Source organism: Antechinus flavipes, chromosome 2, assembly GCF_016432865.1.
Source record: "Antechinus flavipes isolate AdamAnt ecotype Samford, QLD, Australia chromosome 2, AdamAnt_v2, whole genome shotgun sequence".
Lineage (NCBI taxonomy): Eukaryota > Metazoa > Chordata > Mammalia > Dasyuromorphia > Dasyuridae > Antechinus > Antechinus flavipes.
The window spans coordinates 321,222,275-321,240,633 of NC_067399.1; the positions used below are offsets into that span (position 1 = coordinate 321,222,275).

At 36.9% G+C, this 18,359-nt stretch overlaps 1 protein-coding gene across 7 annotated transcripts in view; it reads left to right on the forward strand.

The window, feature by feature from the left end:
* DPF3 (double PHD fingers 3) overlaps positions 1-18,359 on the forward strand; it is a 406,354-nt gene that overhangs the window by 280,804 nt on the left and 107,191 nt on the right. For all 7 annotated transcript variants that reach the window (XR_007950650.1, XR_007950649.1, XR_007950651.1 and 4 more), the window contains one exon: positions 13,523-13,660. Coding sequence is in view for 4 of the 7 variants with exons in the window: in XM_051977667.1 (XP_051833627.1) it covers positions 13,523-13,660 (138 nt within the window). In the remaining 3 variants the exon portion in view is untranslated. The remainder of the gene's footprint in view (positions 1-13,522; positions 13,661-18,359) is intronic.

Here is an 18,359-nt window from a genome sequence, read left to right on the forward strand (position 1 = left end):
GAGTTAAGGTGTTTTCCCTTTTCAATTTCTTGCCAAAGGAAGAACTTTGGAGATGAGAGTTTATTTCTCATCTTTCCCACCTGTCTCCCATAAACAAAGCAACTGCATGTGATAGCCTGGGAGATCCTATTCAACTGAACTGAAATATTTGTTAAATTGAATAGAAATGAATCCTGCCTAATTCAAAGTGGAGGTTCCCCATCTGTAATTTCCCAGTTCTTTTTTAATCCTTGGTTTAGCTACTTCTCTTCTGGTTTGGAGGAACGCCAATCTCCAGGAATTCTTCTCTCCTATGGCCATTGTAATCAACCTGCTTATTATTGCAATAAAGAGATAGTGTGATATAGTAGACAAAAACATGGCCTCAAAGACCTAGTTTCTTGCTCTTGACATGTTAGCTGTGTGACCCTGAGCAAATTCCTACCTTTCAGTGCTTTAGGCAAGTCTATAACTCACTTGTAAATTCCCTATACCCATAAAATTACAAGTCTGATCCTGATGTCTATTTATTATTGTAACTCCTGAAAGTTATTAATACTAATAGCTAAATGGAATAATAGCTTGAGGCATAGAGTATTGTATAAATGTATTCAGGTTGTTAATTCAGGGATTTAGAACTATGATTTTATTGGCATAGGTAATTCCTGGTGAGCAAACTTCTATCAATTTAAATTAGCAACTGTCTTCCAAATTGAGGCTTTAAAGAGTTGCCTGAAGCACTGAGAGATTAAGTGCTCATTTTGAAATAGAGGTAAGACTTGAACACAGATCTTCTTAACCATGAGGTCTGGTGCCTTATAGGCGATACCACACCTTTTGGGTGTTATTGATATATTTCAAATTGAAAGTTGACTTCAGATCCAGGAAAATGCAAAGTCAAAACCTGCCCGTGACACAGACTAGTTGTGGGACTCTGAGCAAATCATTTAACCTTTCAATACTCTAGGGAAATTCTCTAAGACTATAAATTGTAGAGGATGTGTCTTATACCACTGATATCTTAGGGTCATTTCCCAACCCAAGACCTTGAGTTATTACCACTAGCTCTTATAGACACTTTTTGGATTAGTATCATCTGACTCTGTCTCAAAGGAAAAAGTCTCAAAGGACTTTTTGTCAGAAAGACTCCTGCTTCTGAGTTCAAATCTAGGCTCAGAAACTTAGCAGCTGTGTGATCCTGGGCTTAACCCTGTTTGCCTCAATTTCCTCATCTGTAAAATGAACTGGACAAGGAAACAGTCCAATCTTTTCCAAGAAAATTCCAAATGAGATCATGAAATGAAGAAAGACTTTTAAGTATGAACCTGGAGAATTATATTTCTATCATCAATGGGTCAGTCTACCTAAGCTTGGAGAGGTTTGTCACTAGGAGGATAGCTATCATCTAGATGAAACAATGACCTGAATATAAAAACCTGTGTGACCCTAGGACCTCAGTTTCCTCTTCTGCAAAAATGAGAACATTGAACTGGATTGTTCCAAAGGTTGTTTCTAGATCTAGATATATACTCTTTTAGATATGGCCTTTAGTCCCTGATCCTTGTCAATGAAAGGAATAAATGTTGAACAGTCCTGTTGTGTTTCTCTTCATTGTTTTGCTGGTTTTAGACTGGGATGGTTGGGAAAAAGGAAGGATCTGAAGAGAAGACTCACTACCTCTGAAAATTGATTTGTAGAACAAACCTTTGGTATTTGTTGGATCCCAGGCATATGATATTGGATCCCAGACAGATTGTGTCTTTTTTGGAAGTAAAAAGGTGGGACAATATAACACCAGTGAAAAAAACCAATTCTGAGCAAAAGTGGCAGACAATCATATTTTTAATCCTTTCCTGATGTCACCTCGCTTTTCTCTCAGGTACTTTAATGCCTTTATTCTCTTCTTAATATTAGTTAAAAGGAAGGAAGGAAGGAAACAAGTGTTGGTTAAGCATCTACTACATGCAAGGCACTGTACAAAATATTTTACAATTATTGTCATTTGTTTCCCATAATAACCCTGGGAGATAGATGCTATTATTTTCTCCTTTTGCAGTTGAAGAAATTGAGGCAGACAGAAATAAAGTGACTTACCCAGGGCCACACAGCTTATAAGTGTCTGGGGGGTGGGATTTTAATTCAGAGGTCTTCTGCCTTGTCCACTGTGCCACAGATGTTTAGTAAAGATGGACTGAGATCTCAGAACCATTCTCAGGCACGTCTATCCAGATTTGCCTGAGATCAGTTCTTATCAGTGTCCGTCCCTTGCAACTTGATAAGCTTTGTTCCAAAATTCTTCTGGTCTCCATGAAGGTACATATAGACACATAAGCTAGTGAGAGCCACCAAGGGTTTGTGGTGTCCCATGGACACAAAGGAAGTCAGCCTGAAATGGAATATGTACTTTCATACCAAAGAGGAATGGTTGGGATAACTCCTGGATGTGCAGACATGGAGCAGTGGGTCTAAAATAAGTTTACTCAGGTGCAAACTTGTCCTACAAGTAGTTTCCTATTGAAACTTGAAAGAAGCTAGGTTAGGAATAACAAAAAACAGTTTCCTCCATGTTGGGTTTTAGAGGCCCCACATCTTATTGGATCCTTACAACTCTTTGAAATCAGTGCTATCATATTTAACATATTTACATACATACATATATGACATAATTAATATAATTACTTATATTAATTATATAATTTGTATATTATAGCTTTCTAGTTGCTTATAAATATTAGTGATAGCTTCTTGCTAGAGTTGCTGTAGCTGTGGATATTTAAATGGTTCTTTGTTTGCTCTAGGATAGTTTCCCCTGGTCTCCTGAATCTCCCTATTTATGTCATTCATATTAGATCTGGAATTGGAGTCAGGTAGATCTGGCTTCAAATCATATCTTTGACACTATCTGAGAGATTATGGGCAAGTCACTTCACTTTTATCTGCCTCAATTTCCTCAAGTATAAAATGGGTATAATAATGGCACTTATATCCCAGGACTATTGTGAGGACTAAATGAAATAATATTTGTAAAAACATTTACTGTAGTGTCTGGCACTTAATAGACACTTAATAAATGCTTATTTCTTTCCTTCTGTCTTCTGATCCTCAATTTCCTCATTTGTAAATGGGGATATAAATATTTGTAGTACCTATGTCTAAGTTGTTATAAGGCTCAGCTAAGAAGGGACATGTAAAGTGCTTTGCAACCCTTCAAGAGATATAGAAATGCCAGTTGTTTCTATTGTATTTTTATGATACCCTTCTTCTGTCAAAGCTCTCTTTTTTTTCAGTATTTGTTTTCATTTAGCTGTCTGGAAAAGAAATATCTATAAACTCATTCATATCAAGTTGGGGAAAGTGCCTCATTAATCCATATTACAGGGTGTGTGTGTGTGTGTGTGTGTGTGTGTGTGTGTGTGTGTGTGATAATAGGGTAATGTGCTAACCTTCCATCTTTCTTCAGAGGCATTGTGACAATTCCCATAGCAGCTGTTCCAAACTTTCCCCCTCCTACTTTCCCAAATCCCTTGCTTCACTCTCACCTCTCTAACTCTCTGCAAATGGACATTTTTCATTCTTTACTGAAACATTTGGGGTTGTCAGACATGAGCAGAGTTAATTTCTCTCCACTACCAAATACCTCAAACATTCTCTTCACTTTTTTTCTGCTTCAAATGAAGCAATGCTTTTCTTTCTAAAGCTCATTTGTCCTTTCATAAAAAGTGTAGTCAGGTGCTAACTTTGGACTCAAGAAGAACTGGATTCAAATCATTACCACCATACTTACTAACTGTGTGATGCTGGGCAAGTCCATCAACTTCCAGGGATACTAACAGCACTGACTTCAAAGGGTTGTTATAAGATTCCACTAAAATAAAGTATATAAAGCACTTTGATCATCTGAATGTGAGCAATTATTGTTGTTGTTGTCATTGTCGTGGTGGTTGCAATAATAATAAAATATCATTATTCCATCTTCTTCTGAGCAATTAGTGCTCAAATAACTAACCCTTCTCTCTCTGAATTTTCATTCTCTCCCTTTCTACTGATTTCTTTCACCCACATAATTGTTATGATTTTCTTTATCTTAAAAATACAGCTCTGCTGTTCCTTCACATTACTATTCTATCTCTCTTATTTCCTCTGTCAAATATTATTAAAGAGTCATCTGCACTTTGTCCCTATTGCTTCATTACCCAGTCACTCCTCAGCTTCTTACAATCTACATCCATCATCCTCCCCAAACTGTTCTTTCTCCATTTTCATTTTCTTTCTTTCTTTTTTTTTTTATTGTTGTTGTTCAGTCATGTTCAACTTTTTGTGATTCCGTTTGGGTCTCCATGGCAAAAATAATTTAGTGGTTTGTCATTTCCTTCTTTAGCTCATGTAACAAATGGGGAAATTGAGGCCAAAAAAATTATGACTTGCCCAGGGTCACACAGCTAGTAAATGTTTGAGGCTGGATTTGAATTTAGGTCTTCCTGTCTCCAGAGCTGGCGCTATATCCAATATACGACTAGATGCCCCTCCTCATTTTCTTCAATTTTTGCATTTGACCCCGTTGATCAACTTACTTCTTGAAACTTCAGTTTCTCTCCTACTTCTCTATATTTGCAATTTCTCTGATTCTTTTTTTTTCTCTTCTAACTTTCTAATTATTTTGGTACTCATAGCTTTTTACCTAGGTCTCCTCTTTTCCCCTTCTGTTTGTTTTCCCAGGGTAATTTCAGCCATATCCTATGGCTGAAGACTAGAGTTCAAATCCTTCCCCTGACATTTGTTAGCTATGTGACCAAGACAAGTCGTTTTCAAAGTTTCAGTTTCTTGATCTGTAAAATAGGAAGATTGGAGTAGATGTCTCTATAGCCCCTTGCAGTTATAAATCTATTATAACTTTTTGGTTATAACCTTGGTTACTCCCAAATTATATTCTCAGTCCTACCTTTTCTCTTGAATTCTAGTAAAATGTTTCTAAATACCTAAATATTCTAGTGATGGGATAGTCCAAAATTAGGGAAATAGACCTAATTATAAATTCATGCTATTTGGTTCCAGTTATTTTTATTTTTCTATATCACTATCCCTCTGCCATTTTCCACAGCAGCTTATCTAAATGTTCCCATCTCCTTCAAGATCATAATCCCCTCTCCCCTCACTACTACCATTTTTTGCAAATAACCTTATCTCCTACTTTACTGTTTTTTTCCTCTTAACTACTTCTGTTGATGCACCACCATTCTTCAAGACACCCACGCTCACAATCTTGGATTTATTTTTGATTTTCTTCTTTGTCCCACTCTTTCATATCCAGTTAGTTGATGAGACTATTGTTTCTCTTCCTGTATTTACATATGTACACTTCTCCCCTTTCCAACTACTATGGTCACCATACTTCAGGCTCTTTATTTGGACTTTTCTTAATTGTCATTTATCTTTGATCTTTATCTCATTGAAACCACATTTTATGCTTTTGTAAAAATAGTCTTCTTAAAGCAATGATAGGACCAAGTCACTTCCCTGATCAAAACTTTAATGCTTTTCCCATTATCTTCTGAAAAAAAGATAAACTCTTTTATCTGGTATTCCAGGATCTCCATAATTTGACCTTAATCTATCCTATCTCCTTCTGCTTTCCTTTGTACTAATTAAACTTGATTAATTGTTGTTTCCCTCATGCTTTCTTTGTATTCTATGTTGAATGAATATTTTTTATTTCTCTCTTACTAGATTATAAACTCCACGAGGACTGGAACTATTATTTTTATCTCTCCTTATTCCCTTTAGCACCTGATAGCTTTTCATAATAAGATAGTCAATAGTTATTTGTTGAATAGATGAGAGGATGAATTGCTTACTGCTGTTAAACTCCATCTCAACCAAGAAGTTTTATATCATGGTTTTATCCTGGGAATGGGGAACTACAGCTATTATTTCCCCAGTCCTTGAATAGTGAGTGGGAAAAGTAATTTCAAGTGGTTATCAAGCCTCAGAATGCCAAGGAGAAGGAGTAGTGCCAACAAGGGCCTGAGTTGTTAGACCTCAGATGGCTAAGAAAAAAGCAAAACCCCATTTATAGGAACAAGAGTCTTGAATCTTCCACATCTTTCTCTTACCAAAGGGAATGTAAGTTATTTCCTGAATGTTGCTAACATGTAGGTTATGCAATATTTACAAAAGCATTGAAATTTAATAAGATTTTAATTTAATTAATTTAATAAGATTTGGATAATTTAGACATTATTAAATTATAGCTCCTAAAGTATACTTTATTCTTGGGAAAACCAGAAACTTTATGAAAAATTCTAGAGGAATACTTGAACAATTCTAAGAACATGAGTCTTATTTAGAAATGGCTAAAAATTTGCCAGCTTTTTGATGTGTCTGATTTTTGGTAGTAATCTATAGTTTCCTTATTGAGCATATTGGATCATTGTTAATATTTTTGCTACTTAGGAATTTTCTTGTAGAAATGGCTTTGGGTCTAGAAATATTTAGGCTATTTAACTAATGGTTTATGGCGATTTAGAAATGGAAATGGTGATCATGAGGAGCCATTATGGGTTCATAAAGATCAGCCTATCATACTACTCAGATTTTCTTTTGTGTCAGGATCACTGGACTAATAGTAGCTCTGCTGAAAAAAGAAAGGAAATTCTTTGCTTAAAATTACTATGCCATCTTTGAAATAATGATAAGCAGGGAAGTGTTTGGAATATTCTACTATACATAATAAACTTTCAGAGAGTGGATTTTAAGAATTCAGATAAAGGATAGGTGAAATCTTGTGATATACGATTATAATGGAAAGATGAGTCAAGAAGGTAGGAGACTTTTATGATTGAAATTCCTTTGATATACATATCAGTGACAAGTAAGGAACAAAACGTAGGACTATTTATAAAGAATAATAGAATAGTACCAGGAAGAGCAGCAACAGTAGCAGCAACAACAATAACAAATATAACTTCTTTTTCTTCTTCTTCTTCTTCTTTCTTCTTTTTTTCTTCCTCCTCCTTCTTCCTATTCTCCTCCTGCAGTTCTTTCTACCTTTTTTTCTTCTTCCTCCTTTCTTCTCTTTATTATCATTATCATCATTATAATCATCATTACTACAGCTACTACTACTACTACTACTACTACTACTACTACTACTACTACTACTACTTTTTTGAAGACTGGATTTCCCTATGTAGAAATGCAATATTCACTTACAGACTTAATTCCATTATTGATTAGTATAGAAGTTTTCACTTGTTCTATTCTTCCAGCCTGAATCTGTTTGCCCTTCCTTAGGCACCCTGGTGGCTCTCTAGTTCTGGGAGGTTCACCATATTTATCCTTTGTTTTTGGAAGAGGACCATGACATCAGGAAGGAGATGTCATGATTTTCATGAATTGGAATAAAGGAGAACTGTGCAAAGTGATCAGTTTCATGAGCTCTGCCAAAGTCATCAAGGTCCAGTGGCAAGATGTAGATAATGAAGACTGGTGATGGCCCTGGATGCAGTGGACAGCCTTGGCTTTTTTTTTAGCTAAGGTTTTTTTTCCAGGTTTTAGTTTGTTTGAGGCAATGGCCATTCAGTGATTAAGACTAGGTAAAAATGAGGCAAAGAATGGTCTCTTCCATCTAGTCAAAAAAAATTAAAGGAAGACCCTCAGAGTTTCTAGCTAACATGGAAACAATGGCTAATTATGCTCACTCTGAGCCATCAGAATCCAAACAATGACCAAGCCAGGCTTTATTTAGCCCTATTGCAGTTTTAAGTTCAAGCAGCCAGGTGGCACAGTATATGGAGTATAGAAGCTCCTGGTCCTGGAGTCAAGAAGATCTGAGTTCCAATTTTACTTCAGGTACTTATTAGCCAAGTAAGTGGAATATGGTATGGAAGTGACAGTAAGAAGTACATTTTGTCTTAGACCAAAGAGTGAATGAAGGAGAATAAAGATAGTAGAAATGACACTGGGCAAATCACTTTACTATTGTCTACCTCAGTTTCCTTAACTGTATAAGTGTTTATATAATGGGCAAGATAATAGCACCTGCCTCACAAAGTTGTTGAGGATCAAATAAAATAATATTTGTGAAGTGTTTAGCACAGTGCTTGACACATAAAAGGTGCTAATTAAATTTTTTTTCTCTCCCCCCTTTCCCAAAGAAGTGATTCATTGTGCCTCCCCACCTTGGCCAGGAACAGGGATTACAGATTTGTGCCTGACCTGACCATCTAGAATTAAAAAAAAAAGATACATATAGAAGATTTAGATAAGGAAAGATACCTGAAGATAATTTGAAAGAGTGGACTATCCTGTAAGAATAATGTTAGGAACTTTAAAACTTAGAGTTAGTTGAGGCTTAGAATGAATGCTAAAGAAAATGGAAAGAGCTTCCCCCCTTTATCCTTTCAAAAAGATTTAAAAATAGCCATGTTTGGTCAAGAGGAAGTACAAAGAAAGGATAAGACTACTGCTTGAGTGAAAACAATGATAATGTCAATGGAGAGAATGCAGCACAATTTATCAGCAGATTTTCCCCCCCTACCAAATGGAAGGAACTTCAAAATGGATGGTGTAAAATGAAAATAATTAACAGCAGATTAAAATAAGAGATAAATGAGGATATGAAAAAAAGCTTTGTGCCCTTAGTGGGGTAGCTAAATGGTTCTATTACTAGAATGTCTCCGTCTTCACCTTTTCCTCTTACTGTATAATTGCTATTTACCTTCAAAGGTTGGATAACTATCACTTCCTACACTTGACCTTTTCCTAGATTCCCTAGCTATGAGTATCTCCTTCTCAAAAACAAAACAAAACAAAAATATCTGAAACAAACAGCACTTTGTTTTGTTTATACTCAACATGCTTCCCCCTCCATTCCGGCCCCATAGAAAATGAAACCTTTGGGTAGGGACGTCTATTTTTTGCCCTGTTTCTCTAGGACCTAGTAAAGTATCTGACACATAGTAAGTATTCAATAAATGCTTGTTGATGGATGGTTTGAAGGTTTCAAGAATACTTCTGCTTTATTTTGGTTTGAGTATCATGTCTACTTCATTCAACATTATTGATTTACAGTACATGACAGAAACTGTAGAAGCCCAAGATGCCATCTTCTTGTTTGAGCAAATTGTCCCTAAAAGACAGCTCTTACTTTATGTAAGTGGGCAAACCTCTATACTTTTTCATAAGGTGATTTTTACACAATGCAAATTTGCCTAGAAACTTGGGGAAGGGAGGAAGTAAGAGATCCATTGGCGTATGGAAAGAGGGTAACAATTTAAGGACACATAGGGGCCAGGGACAGAGCAAGAGAAATACTCAGGAGTATGGACAGACTTGAGCAGACCAAGACTGATAGAGGGAAGACAGACACCTAGGGCTGTATAGGGGGTGAGTGAGGAGGTGATAGTGGTAGCGGATGGGGAAATAGAGGGGATGTGTGGTCTCAAACCAATCCCCTGATTGCACAGAGGTGGTAGAAATTTCTCAGTGCCTTTGTTCTGCTTTCATTGGGAAGTAATGGTTTTTTTTTGGAGGGGTGACAGGCCATGAGCTGAGGAGCAGGAGCAGAAAGAAGAGCACAGTACTATGCTATAAAGTTAATATAAGTTGTTTTAGGAATGTAGATTTCTCTCAGAATTCTTTATGTAAAATTGAATTTTAATAATTAAATTATCTGTATTACAAATCATGATTCTACTTTCTGGGGTTCACTTTATTTTTGTTCAATATGAACATTACTGTAAGCACAACTATGATGTATACATCTTGGATTGTCATAGTCACATGATTCTCAACAGGATGGATTATTAGGATCCATCTTCCTTCAGTGATTTTTTTTTGTTATTTAATTATATAGGATCAATGGAAATGAATCTGTTCATTTATCTGGAGGGCTATTGGCATATGTAATCTTCCTGCCATTGGTTGTATTCAAATAGAGACTGGAAGATCATCTGCTAAGGATGTTATAGGGGAAATATTTGCATTGGGTTAGAGTTTGGATTGGATAATCCCTTCCAATTTTAAGAATCTGATTTGTTGCATCTATGTAAGTGTATATATTTAAGTCATACATAAGTCAAACTATGTAAGTCAAAGTGACTTCCTCTTACCTATGAGGCTATAGAATTCTTAAGTTCCTTCAAAAATTGGGTACCACCTCTTGATTTCATCATCATCATCATCATCATCATCATCATCATCATCAAAGTCCTTATCAGTATGCTACAAACATCAGCTAATGGCAAGTTCTGTGTCCATTTTATAGATGAGGATGTTAAAGCCAAAGAGAATTAGGTTACTCAGAGTAACAAGGAGCATTAGAAGCAGATTTACAATTAAATTCAGGATTTGTAACTCTTCATCAAGGAATAGGTCTATATTTCTGGGCTCTCATTCTCTAATTGCCTTTGGTAATTTCCCTTTGTTTTCCTGCCTTAAAAAAACCCAAACCAAATCCCAAAAACCTTAACAAAACAATTGACAGCTACCCATTGTGTGTCCAAGTTCCTCTTAGGGAACCTTAGCAGAATCGTTGTCATAAGGTAGGGAAATGGGAAAGAGAGTGTTTTTCTCTCACTGTGCATTTAGAATTCTGCTTCCTGCTGGGGTCAAGTTCCTTTATTTAAATTGTTCCCAGATGCTTCTCTTCCTCAAGGCAAGAAGGAGTAAGTGGGAAAAAAATTCCCCTTTTGCCAAAGAGAGGGCTGTACACAATACCTGCTGCATTGAGAATCTTATTGGTCTTGGAATGGGGCAAAAATGTTTTTGCTCTCTAAGATATTTACCCTGGAGGAAAGGAGAAAGGGGAGGAGGATTTAATTATGCTTGTAATTTGTGTCCTCATTTTCTGTTTGCTGTACGCTAGGAGAACAGGATCCAGGTGTACATTTTCCTGAATTGGAAAGATGGTAAAAACTGGATAGAGAATTTCTTCTTTCTCTGAACCTCAGCACCTAGGACAGCACCTCACTGCCCTAGCACAGTCAGCACGTTGTACATAGAAGGCACTTAATCATAGATTTTCTTTGCTGGATTGAAGTCTTCTTAAAGCTGGATAGTATAGAAAGGATGATTTTAAAAATGCTTAGGACAAAAAACTAGCTGATGGAAAGAGAATCTTTAATTGGAGAATAAGGATGTGCAATTTTCTAAATGTCTGAAGCTTGAGTTTTGCTCTGATTCTATATGACAGACAATTAAATAATTGTTATTATCTATACATTAAGAAGAATTTATTATTCATGATGCCAGATATCCTCCTTCTTAAGAGTTTTTGACTTAGAATCAGGAGGTGCTGGGTTCAAATCCCATCAAAAACTCACAGACAAGTCAAACTCTATGACTCTATTTCTTTATTAAAATGAAGGAGTTAGACTCAGTGGTCTCTAAAGTCTCTTCCATTTCTAAATCTATGATTCTATTTTCTCTTACTTAACCTTCCATTCCCCCCACTTCTGAGAAGGAAATATCAGAATTATTCTCTTAATTGCTTGTCTCAGTGGGCTCTTTTGGTTTTAGAAGTTTCAAGAGCTATTCTGAAAGATTAATTAAAGCATCTGAAAATATGTGAATAATTCAATTTGGTGAAAATAAAATTATACTTGTAGTAGTGTTACATTAAATATAAGTAAAAATATGTGATTTTATCACTGGGGGAACTTTCTCTACTAACACAGATTGTAACTAGTCTATAAGTTATAATCTTAATGTCTGAAACTCAAGTGACTTGCTGCTGATTACATAGCTAATTAATATCATAAGATAGGTCTTTTGACTCTAGTACAACACTCTATATACTATGCTACACTACCTCAGTGGATAAAGTGCTGGACTTAGAATAAAGAATTGAGTTCAAATTCTCCCTCAGATACTTGCTAGCTATGTGACCATCAGCAAAGCCACTTAGCTCCTCTCAGCCTTAGTTTCTTCATCTGTAAAATGAGGATAATAATAGCATCTACCACATAGTAACATTGGTAGAGACAGCATGATATAATAGAAAGACCAAAGGACTTAGAGTCTAGGATCAAGTCCTCACTCTACCACTTCCCAAAATGTAATTTTGGGCAAAGTTCTTAATCTCTCTGAGCTCTAGCTTCTCAATCTGAAAAATGTGGATAATAATACCTCACGGGGTTGTTGTGAGACTAAGATGACTAACACATGGGAAGTGTTTTGTAACTATAAATTTCTTTGCATGTAATCTATGATCAATTTTTATTTATTGATATTTATTGATAAACATCCTGTTTGATCACCATGGTATACATGAGATCCTAGGAAAGTCACTTAACTTCTATTTGTCTTGGTTTCCTCAAATGTAAAATGAAGATTATAATAGTATCTACCTCCCAGGATTACTGTAGGAATTAAATGAAATAATATTTGTAAAGTGTTGAGTACATTGCCTGGGATATATTAGGTGCTTAATAAAAATGCTTGTTTTCTTTGTCCCTCTCTCTCTCTTACTCTGTTCCTTCCTTCTCCTCTTCCTTACATACTGATGAAATTATTGAAAATACACATATTCAGATATCTAATTCATCCTTAAATCTCATTTTTTACACAAAGTCCCTTCTGTCCAAATGGAATTAAGGTATATGCTAATTCACATCCCTTAATTTCAGACCAGGATTGGATTTCTATAAAGTCTACTTACCAAAGTCAAGGGAAAGTTCCAAAGTACAAAGCCATTGCTGTCATATAGGAATGCCTGTATCTTTATGGCTAATCATGGGAAGCTCTGCTAGACCAACAGTATCCAAGAGCATAGTTCTCTCTGTCCACCTGTGGGAATGGTAGCTGGTAATGCTCAAATTCTTCTCCGTGGTGGCTACCTTCCATCAGTATAGACAGACAAAAGATATGTTCTTGAGAATGGTAGTGTGGATATGTCCTGAATAAATTTGATATGGCATAATATAAAACATGACTGACTTTGGAGACTTTTTTTTTCCTCTACTGGTGAAAATAGTCCCAGGTCTTCCATAGAACAAAGCTCATGGGGAGTCTGCTTTTTCATATGTTAGCAGACTTTGAGTCCCTTAACTACCTAAATAACTCTATTGAGCACCATCCAAGAAGAGCTTCTTCCTTTCCCTTTCTGTCCTTGCCTCTCCCTTCTAGACTTATCTATATTGATTGTCATTCTTCCTTTTTCCTTTTAAAAAGTGGTGTTAATAAAACCATTGTTAGGAAAAAAATGCTTGGAGATCTTTAGATATCAGGGTATGTGGGTTGTATAACTAAAGCAGTTAAGTACCTGAGCCTTATAGTTCATCACTTTGGAGGTTGGATGGGGCTTTGGATGGGGCTTTTGGGGGGAAAAGAGGGAAAGGGGTATAATGCATATTGAAAATGAGTCCCACGTAAAGCTTTCATAAATCATAGCTTCAACTGGGACACATTTTCAAGAGAAGTCTTGGGCCCTCTTGGATTTAAATGGGCAGGGGTGGATGATACTTTAGAGAATGAGAACAAGAGTAGCAGAAGGTGCTGACCTATTATCATTTTTACCCCTTCCTTTTCCTTGTCTCCTCTCTAGTCTGTGGCAAACGTTACAAGAACCGGCCAGGGCTCAGCTATCATTATGCTCACACACACCTAGCCAGTGAAGAAGGGGATGAAGCCCGGGAGCAAGAGACTCGGTCCCCCCCTGTCCACAGAAATGAAAACCACAGACGTGAGTACCTTCCTATCCTATTCTTTTGATTTATTTGTTTGGGTCTGGGATGAAATAGGAATGGGAGTGGGGGTAGGACTGGATAGACTTGAAAAATTCTTTCTCTCCTCTCTCTTTCCCCCTCCATTCTTCCCCCTCCCTCTCCTACTCTCCCTTCTTCCTTTTCCTCCTCCTCCCCCAATCTTTTCTGTGTTCCTAGTCATTCTTATTGATTTGTTCTCTGCCATGGGGGAAGCTGGATATTTGAGCAGAGCTGTTTAGCCCTCTCTGTTGCTAAGCTGAGCTGGAGGACTCCACACCAGCTCAGCATGAGCTGTGTGGCAGGCCGCATTTCTATCACTGTTCCCAGAGGGAGGGAAGAGAAGTGGTTAAAGGAAGAAATAGGAGGGGTCCTTAACTACCCCAACATCAAATGTCATTCCTGCTGTGGCTGTTCCTCAGATCAAGGAAATCTACTACTTGCTTCTGTAGAACCAAGTTTTGACTTGCCCAGCTAGTGATGAATTTGGTACTACTGCCTCTGGGCGTGTCTATTCCAACTGAATATTGAATTTCACTATTCAGCCATCACGAGCTATAAGAAAGTGTCTTTGATATATTGTTTTGTGTACTGACTCTGGCTTTGTTTTCGGGGTCAGAATTCTGCTGCAGGAGCCCTTTGCCCTGGATATAGTGCCCTAGAGTCTTCAGGCTGTTTTGTATGTGCACTCAGCTTACAAACATTATCTCTATGTCCTTGTCTTTTTGAAAGCAGTGTTCAATAGACCTAAACAGACCCCTGAAGGACTTCTATTTCTTTTTCCATTTTCACTTTTCTTTCTCTGCTGGACCAGCCTCCAAGCTGTGGTTTGGTTATTCAAGAACTCCAACTACTAACAAATGGAGAGTCAGAATTGGTAGTGGGAATGCATGATATGGGTTTAAGCTAGTTATTTCTTTCTATCACCATAATCTAGAATTGAGAAGAGTCTTACTCAAAGATTTTGTAGGTCTTGGTAAGTCATATGATCACAAATTTAGTACTAGGAAGGATTCTACAGGTGATTTATTGCAATGCTTTGACTTTACAGATAAGAAAATTGAGACACAGAGATTTAGCAGCAGCTAGATGGTGCAATAAAGGGTATTTGGATGGCTCAATGAATAGAGCACTGAATTTGAAGTCAGGAAGACTTTAATTAAAATCTGGTCTCAAATAATTGCTGGCTATGTGACCTTGGTGAGTCATGTTATACTATTTTCATTAATCCACAGGAGGAGGAAATGGCAAACCACTCTAGTAACCTTGCCAAGAAAACCCCATGGACAGTATGGTACATGGGATTATAAAGAATAGGACACAACTTGAACAACAACAAGATGGCACAGAGGATAGAATGCTAGGACTGGAATCAAGAATTCCTGAGTTCAATTCTTGAATTCAAATCCCAGCTGAGGCAAGCCACTTAATCTGTTTGCCTCGGTTTCCTCAACTATAAAATAGGGGTTATAATAGCATCTTTCTCCCAGAGTTTTTATGAGGATCAAATGAGGTAAAAATTGCAAAGTGCTAAGCATAGTGCCCAGCACATAGTAGGAATTATGCAAATATTAGTTAGTATTATTACCATTATTAAATGATTTGCTAAATGTCATATAGGTGAGTGAGTGGTAGAAGTTCTCTATGTCTAAATTCAGTTCTTTTTTTATTGGACCACACTGCTTTCAGAAGCATTGCCAAATGGTTTCCTGTTTGGTGGGAGCTGAGGGTAAAGTATACAAGTCAGCAACTTTAAAAAACTCAGAATTTGGGTGTTCCTCTTCCCCAAGCCCTGACTCTCTTTTTTAGTATGTACAATTGCTCCATATGCATTTCAGATGCTAAATTTCAGGTTGAGAATCAGAGTGCAACAATATATCTAAAGAAAGGTTGATTATTCTCACCTCTCAGTCTAGGATACCATCTGGGATAATTAACATTCCTATACTAAAAATTTCCTTTCACTACTTGTTTGTTTCTCTTGTACCTGGAGACAATTCTTTCTGTAACTTTAACACAGACAACCCACCTTTCTCTGTTTTTCTTCTTTCTCTGGGGATTGGAGTTCTTCTGCCAAAGGGGCCCTGCCTTTGAGAAAAAAGAGTCTGAAAGACCTTCTCTGTCTTCCTCACTAGTTCCTCCTGCTCATCCATATCACCTTCTCCTGAGCATCTAGGCTGATGCTCTCTCTCTGGGAAGATGCCTCTGTGTCCTAATTGCCCTTTAATTTAGAAAGAGGAAAAATAAACCAACCTTTTTCTGCTAAGGCTGACTCTTCCTTCTGAGGCACAGTTTCTTTCCTTCCCATAGTGTGGCTCTTTATTTATATTGACATCTTGAAAATATTTATTAATTTCCAATTATATGGAAATATGGGGCTATTATTTTTACCCCCACAACACTTTCTACCCCAAAGTCTTTTTTTCAAGTGGGCAAAATTTTTTTTTTTCCTGTCCAAGATTCTCTTTTCATCTGACAATCTTACTATTATTTTCTTCACTGTTACCTTTTTTCCTGTTTCTTGACTGGGTAGAGGAGCACAATTCCATCCTGTATTTTAGGTTGGGTAGCTGTAAGATCTGAGCAGAATAAAATAATATCCTCCTTAGTTCTTTACCTGGTCTCCTTTACATCTGAGAAGAGAATTGGCATCCCCCCCAACTCCAACACTAGCTTCTTCCATGATTTTATCAGCTGGATATCATTGGCTCTACAGAAAATTGCCCCTTGCTTTCAACTGAGATCATTCCCTTTTCTTAGGTGGATGTGCCTTTGTAAGAAATTACATCTTGACTCTTGCTTTCCAGACCATTTTGCACTTTCAATTCATTGTCTTTTATGATGGTTGCAGCTGTTTTTCTGTCTCTTCTTTTTTCTTCCTGCTGATGAGAAAACTGATTCTTCAAAGAGATCATCTGATAGATTAAGGTTTCAAACCATGTGGAAGATAATAATTATGTCATAGGTTGAAAGAGAGCTTCACATGGGCAAAAATTCAAAGACTTTCATAAACAACATTTTCACTCAAACTTCCTTATACACTCATTTGAAGACTGTTTTTGACTAATCCCAGTCTTGCTATGGTCATTGAGACAGATCCAGTGTCTTGACCAAAGATCAATCAATCAATCATTTGTTAAGTGTCTACTCTGTGGTAGAACTACAAATATAAAAGTGAGACTGTCCTTGCCTTCAAGAAGCTTAGATTCTTCTGGTGGATACCAAATTATTTACAGATAAGGAAATATACGAGATGCATAAAATAAAACCAAAGTGTTGGGTGGGGGAGAAGGACACCGTTAATTTAAAGAATCAGAAAAGGTCTCTTGAAAGAAAAGTTCTTTGAGTTTAGCCATATCATGAATGTGCCAAACAAAATAGCTTGTATTTTATTCTAAATACAAAAGGGCTACTGAAGTTTCTTGAGTAGAGTAATGATATGATCAGCTTCCTACTTTAGGTATATTCTATTGGAAGTGATGTGGAAAATGAGATAGAGAGGGGAAAGATTAAATACCAAGGGACCTATTAGGAGATTATGACAGTAATCTGAGAGATTACTGAGCAATCAGTAAATCATGGAATCTTTCAATCTTATCTATAATAAGGGGGATAATAATACTTGTAGGATTTAACAAAGTTGTGAAAAAAGACTTTCCCAAATGTTAAATAGCTCTATAAATATGCTAGTAATATTACTTTCCCCTGATTGATACTATCATTCTCTCTCTGTTGTTTGCTGTTCTAACCTTTTTCTCCCTAGCTCTGAAAGCTTTCAATGCAACCAATCCCTTCTTCCCCTCAACAGGTAGCTTCTCTTTCTAACAGAAAAACTGATGGAATTTGACATCTTCATGTTCTCACCAGTTCAATCTCAAAACCTTATTCTCTCTTTCTTTTGCTTCTGGTTTCTTAGAAAGAGATGGCCTTTCACCTTGCCAAATCTAATCATTCTACTTGAGTCCATGGTCCCATCACCTCCATTTTCTCAGGGATCTTACCTCCTTTATCCTTTCCTCTTTTACCTTCATCATCAGATTTTTTTTAAATCTTGAAGCTTAATGATGCTCAGGACTATTTTATTCTTAGAAAACTAAAGCAAAGTTGAAATAAAACTGAGCTTGGAATAAGTAGCATTAGGTTCAGATCCTGCTTCAGATACTACCTTTGTGACCATGTTGCTTAACCTTTGAAAGGTTAAGCGTCTTAGGGACCTCCTAAGGGACTCTGGGAAAACTCCAAAGAAGATTCATTGTTTATTTCACTTGAAATCTCTGTCTGTTTTTTTCTCTCATTCTCTCTGTTTCTCTATCTCTGTCTTTCTCTCTCTGTGTCTTTGTTTCTGTCTCTGTCTCTATCTTTTTCTCTTCTCTCTCTCTGTCTGTCTTTTCTCTCTCCTATCCCTCACTCTATTCTATCCTCTCCTTCTCTTTTCTCCTCTCCATCCTGCTATCTCTTTTCTCTTCTCCCATTTTCTCTTTCTTCTCCCCATCTTTTGCTCTCTCCTCTACTTTATCCCTTTTTTATCTCCCTTCCCCTTCTCCTTCTTTTCCAGTTTTTCTTTTCTGTCTCACTCCCTCTCTTCCTCTCTGATCTTCTTCTCTCTTCCTTTCTTCTCTGTCCTCTTTCCATTTCTACCTCTTCTATCCTCCTCCCCTTTTTCCTCTCTATCATCTCCTC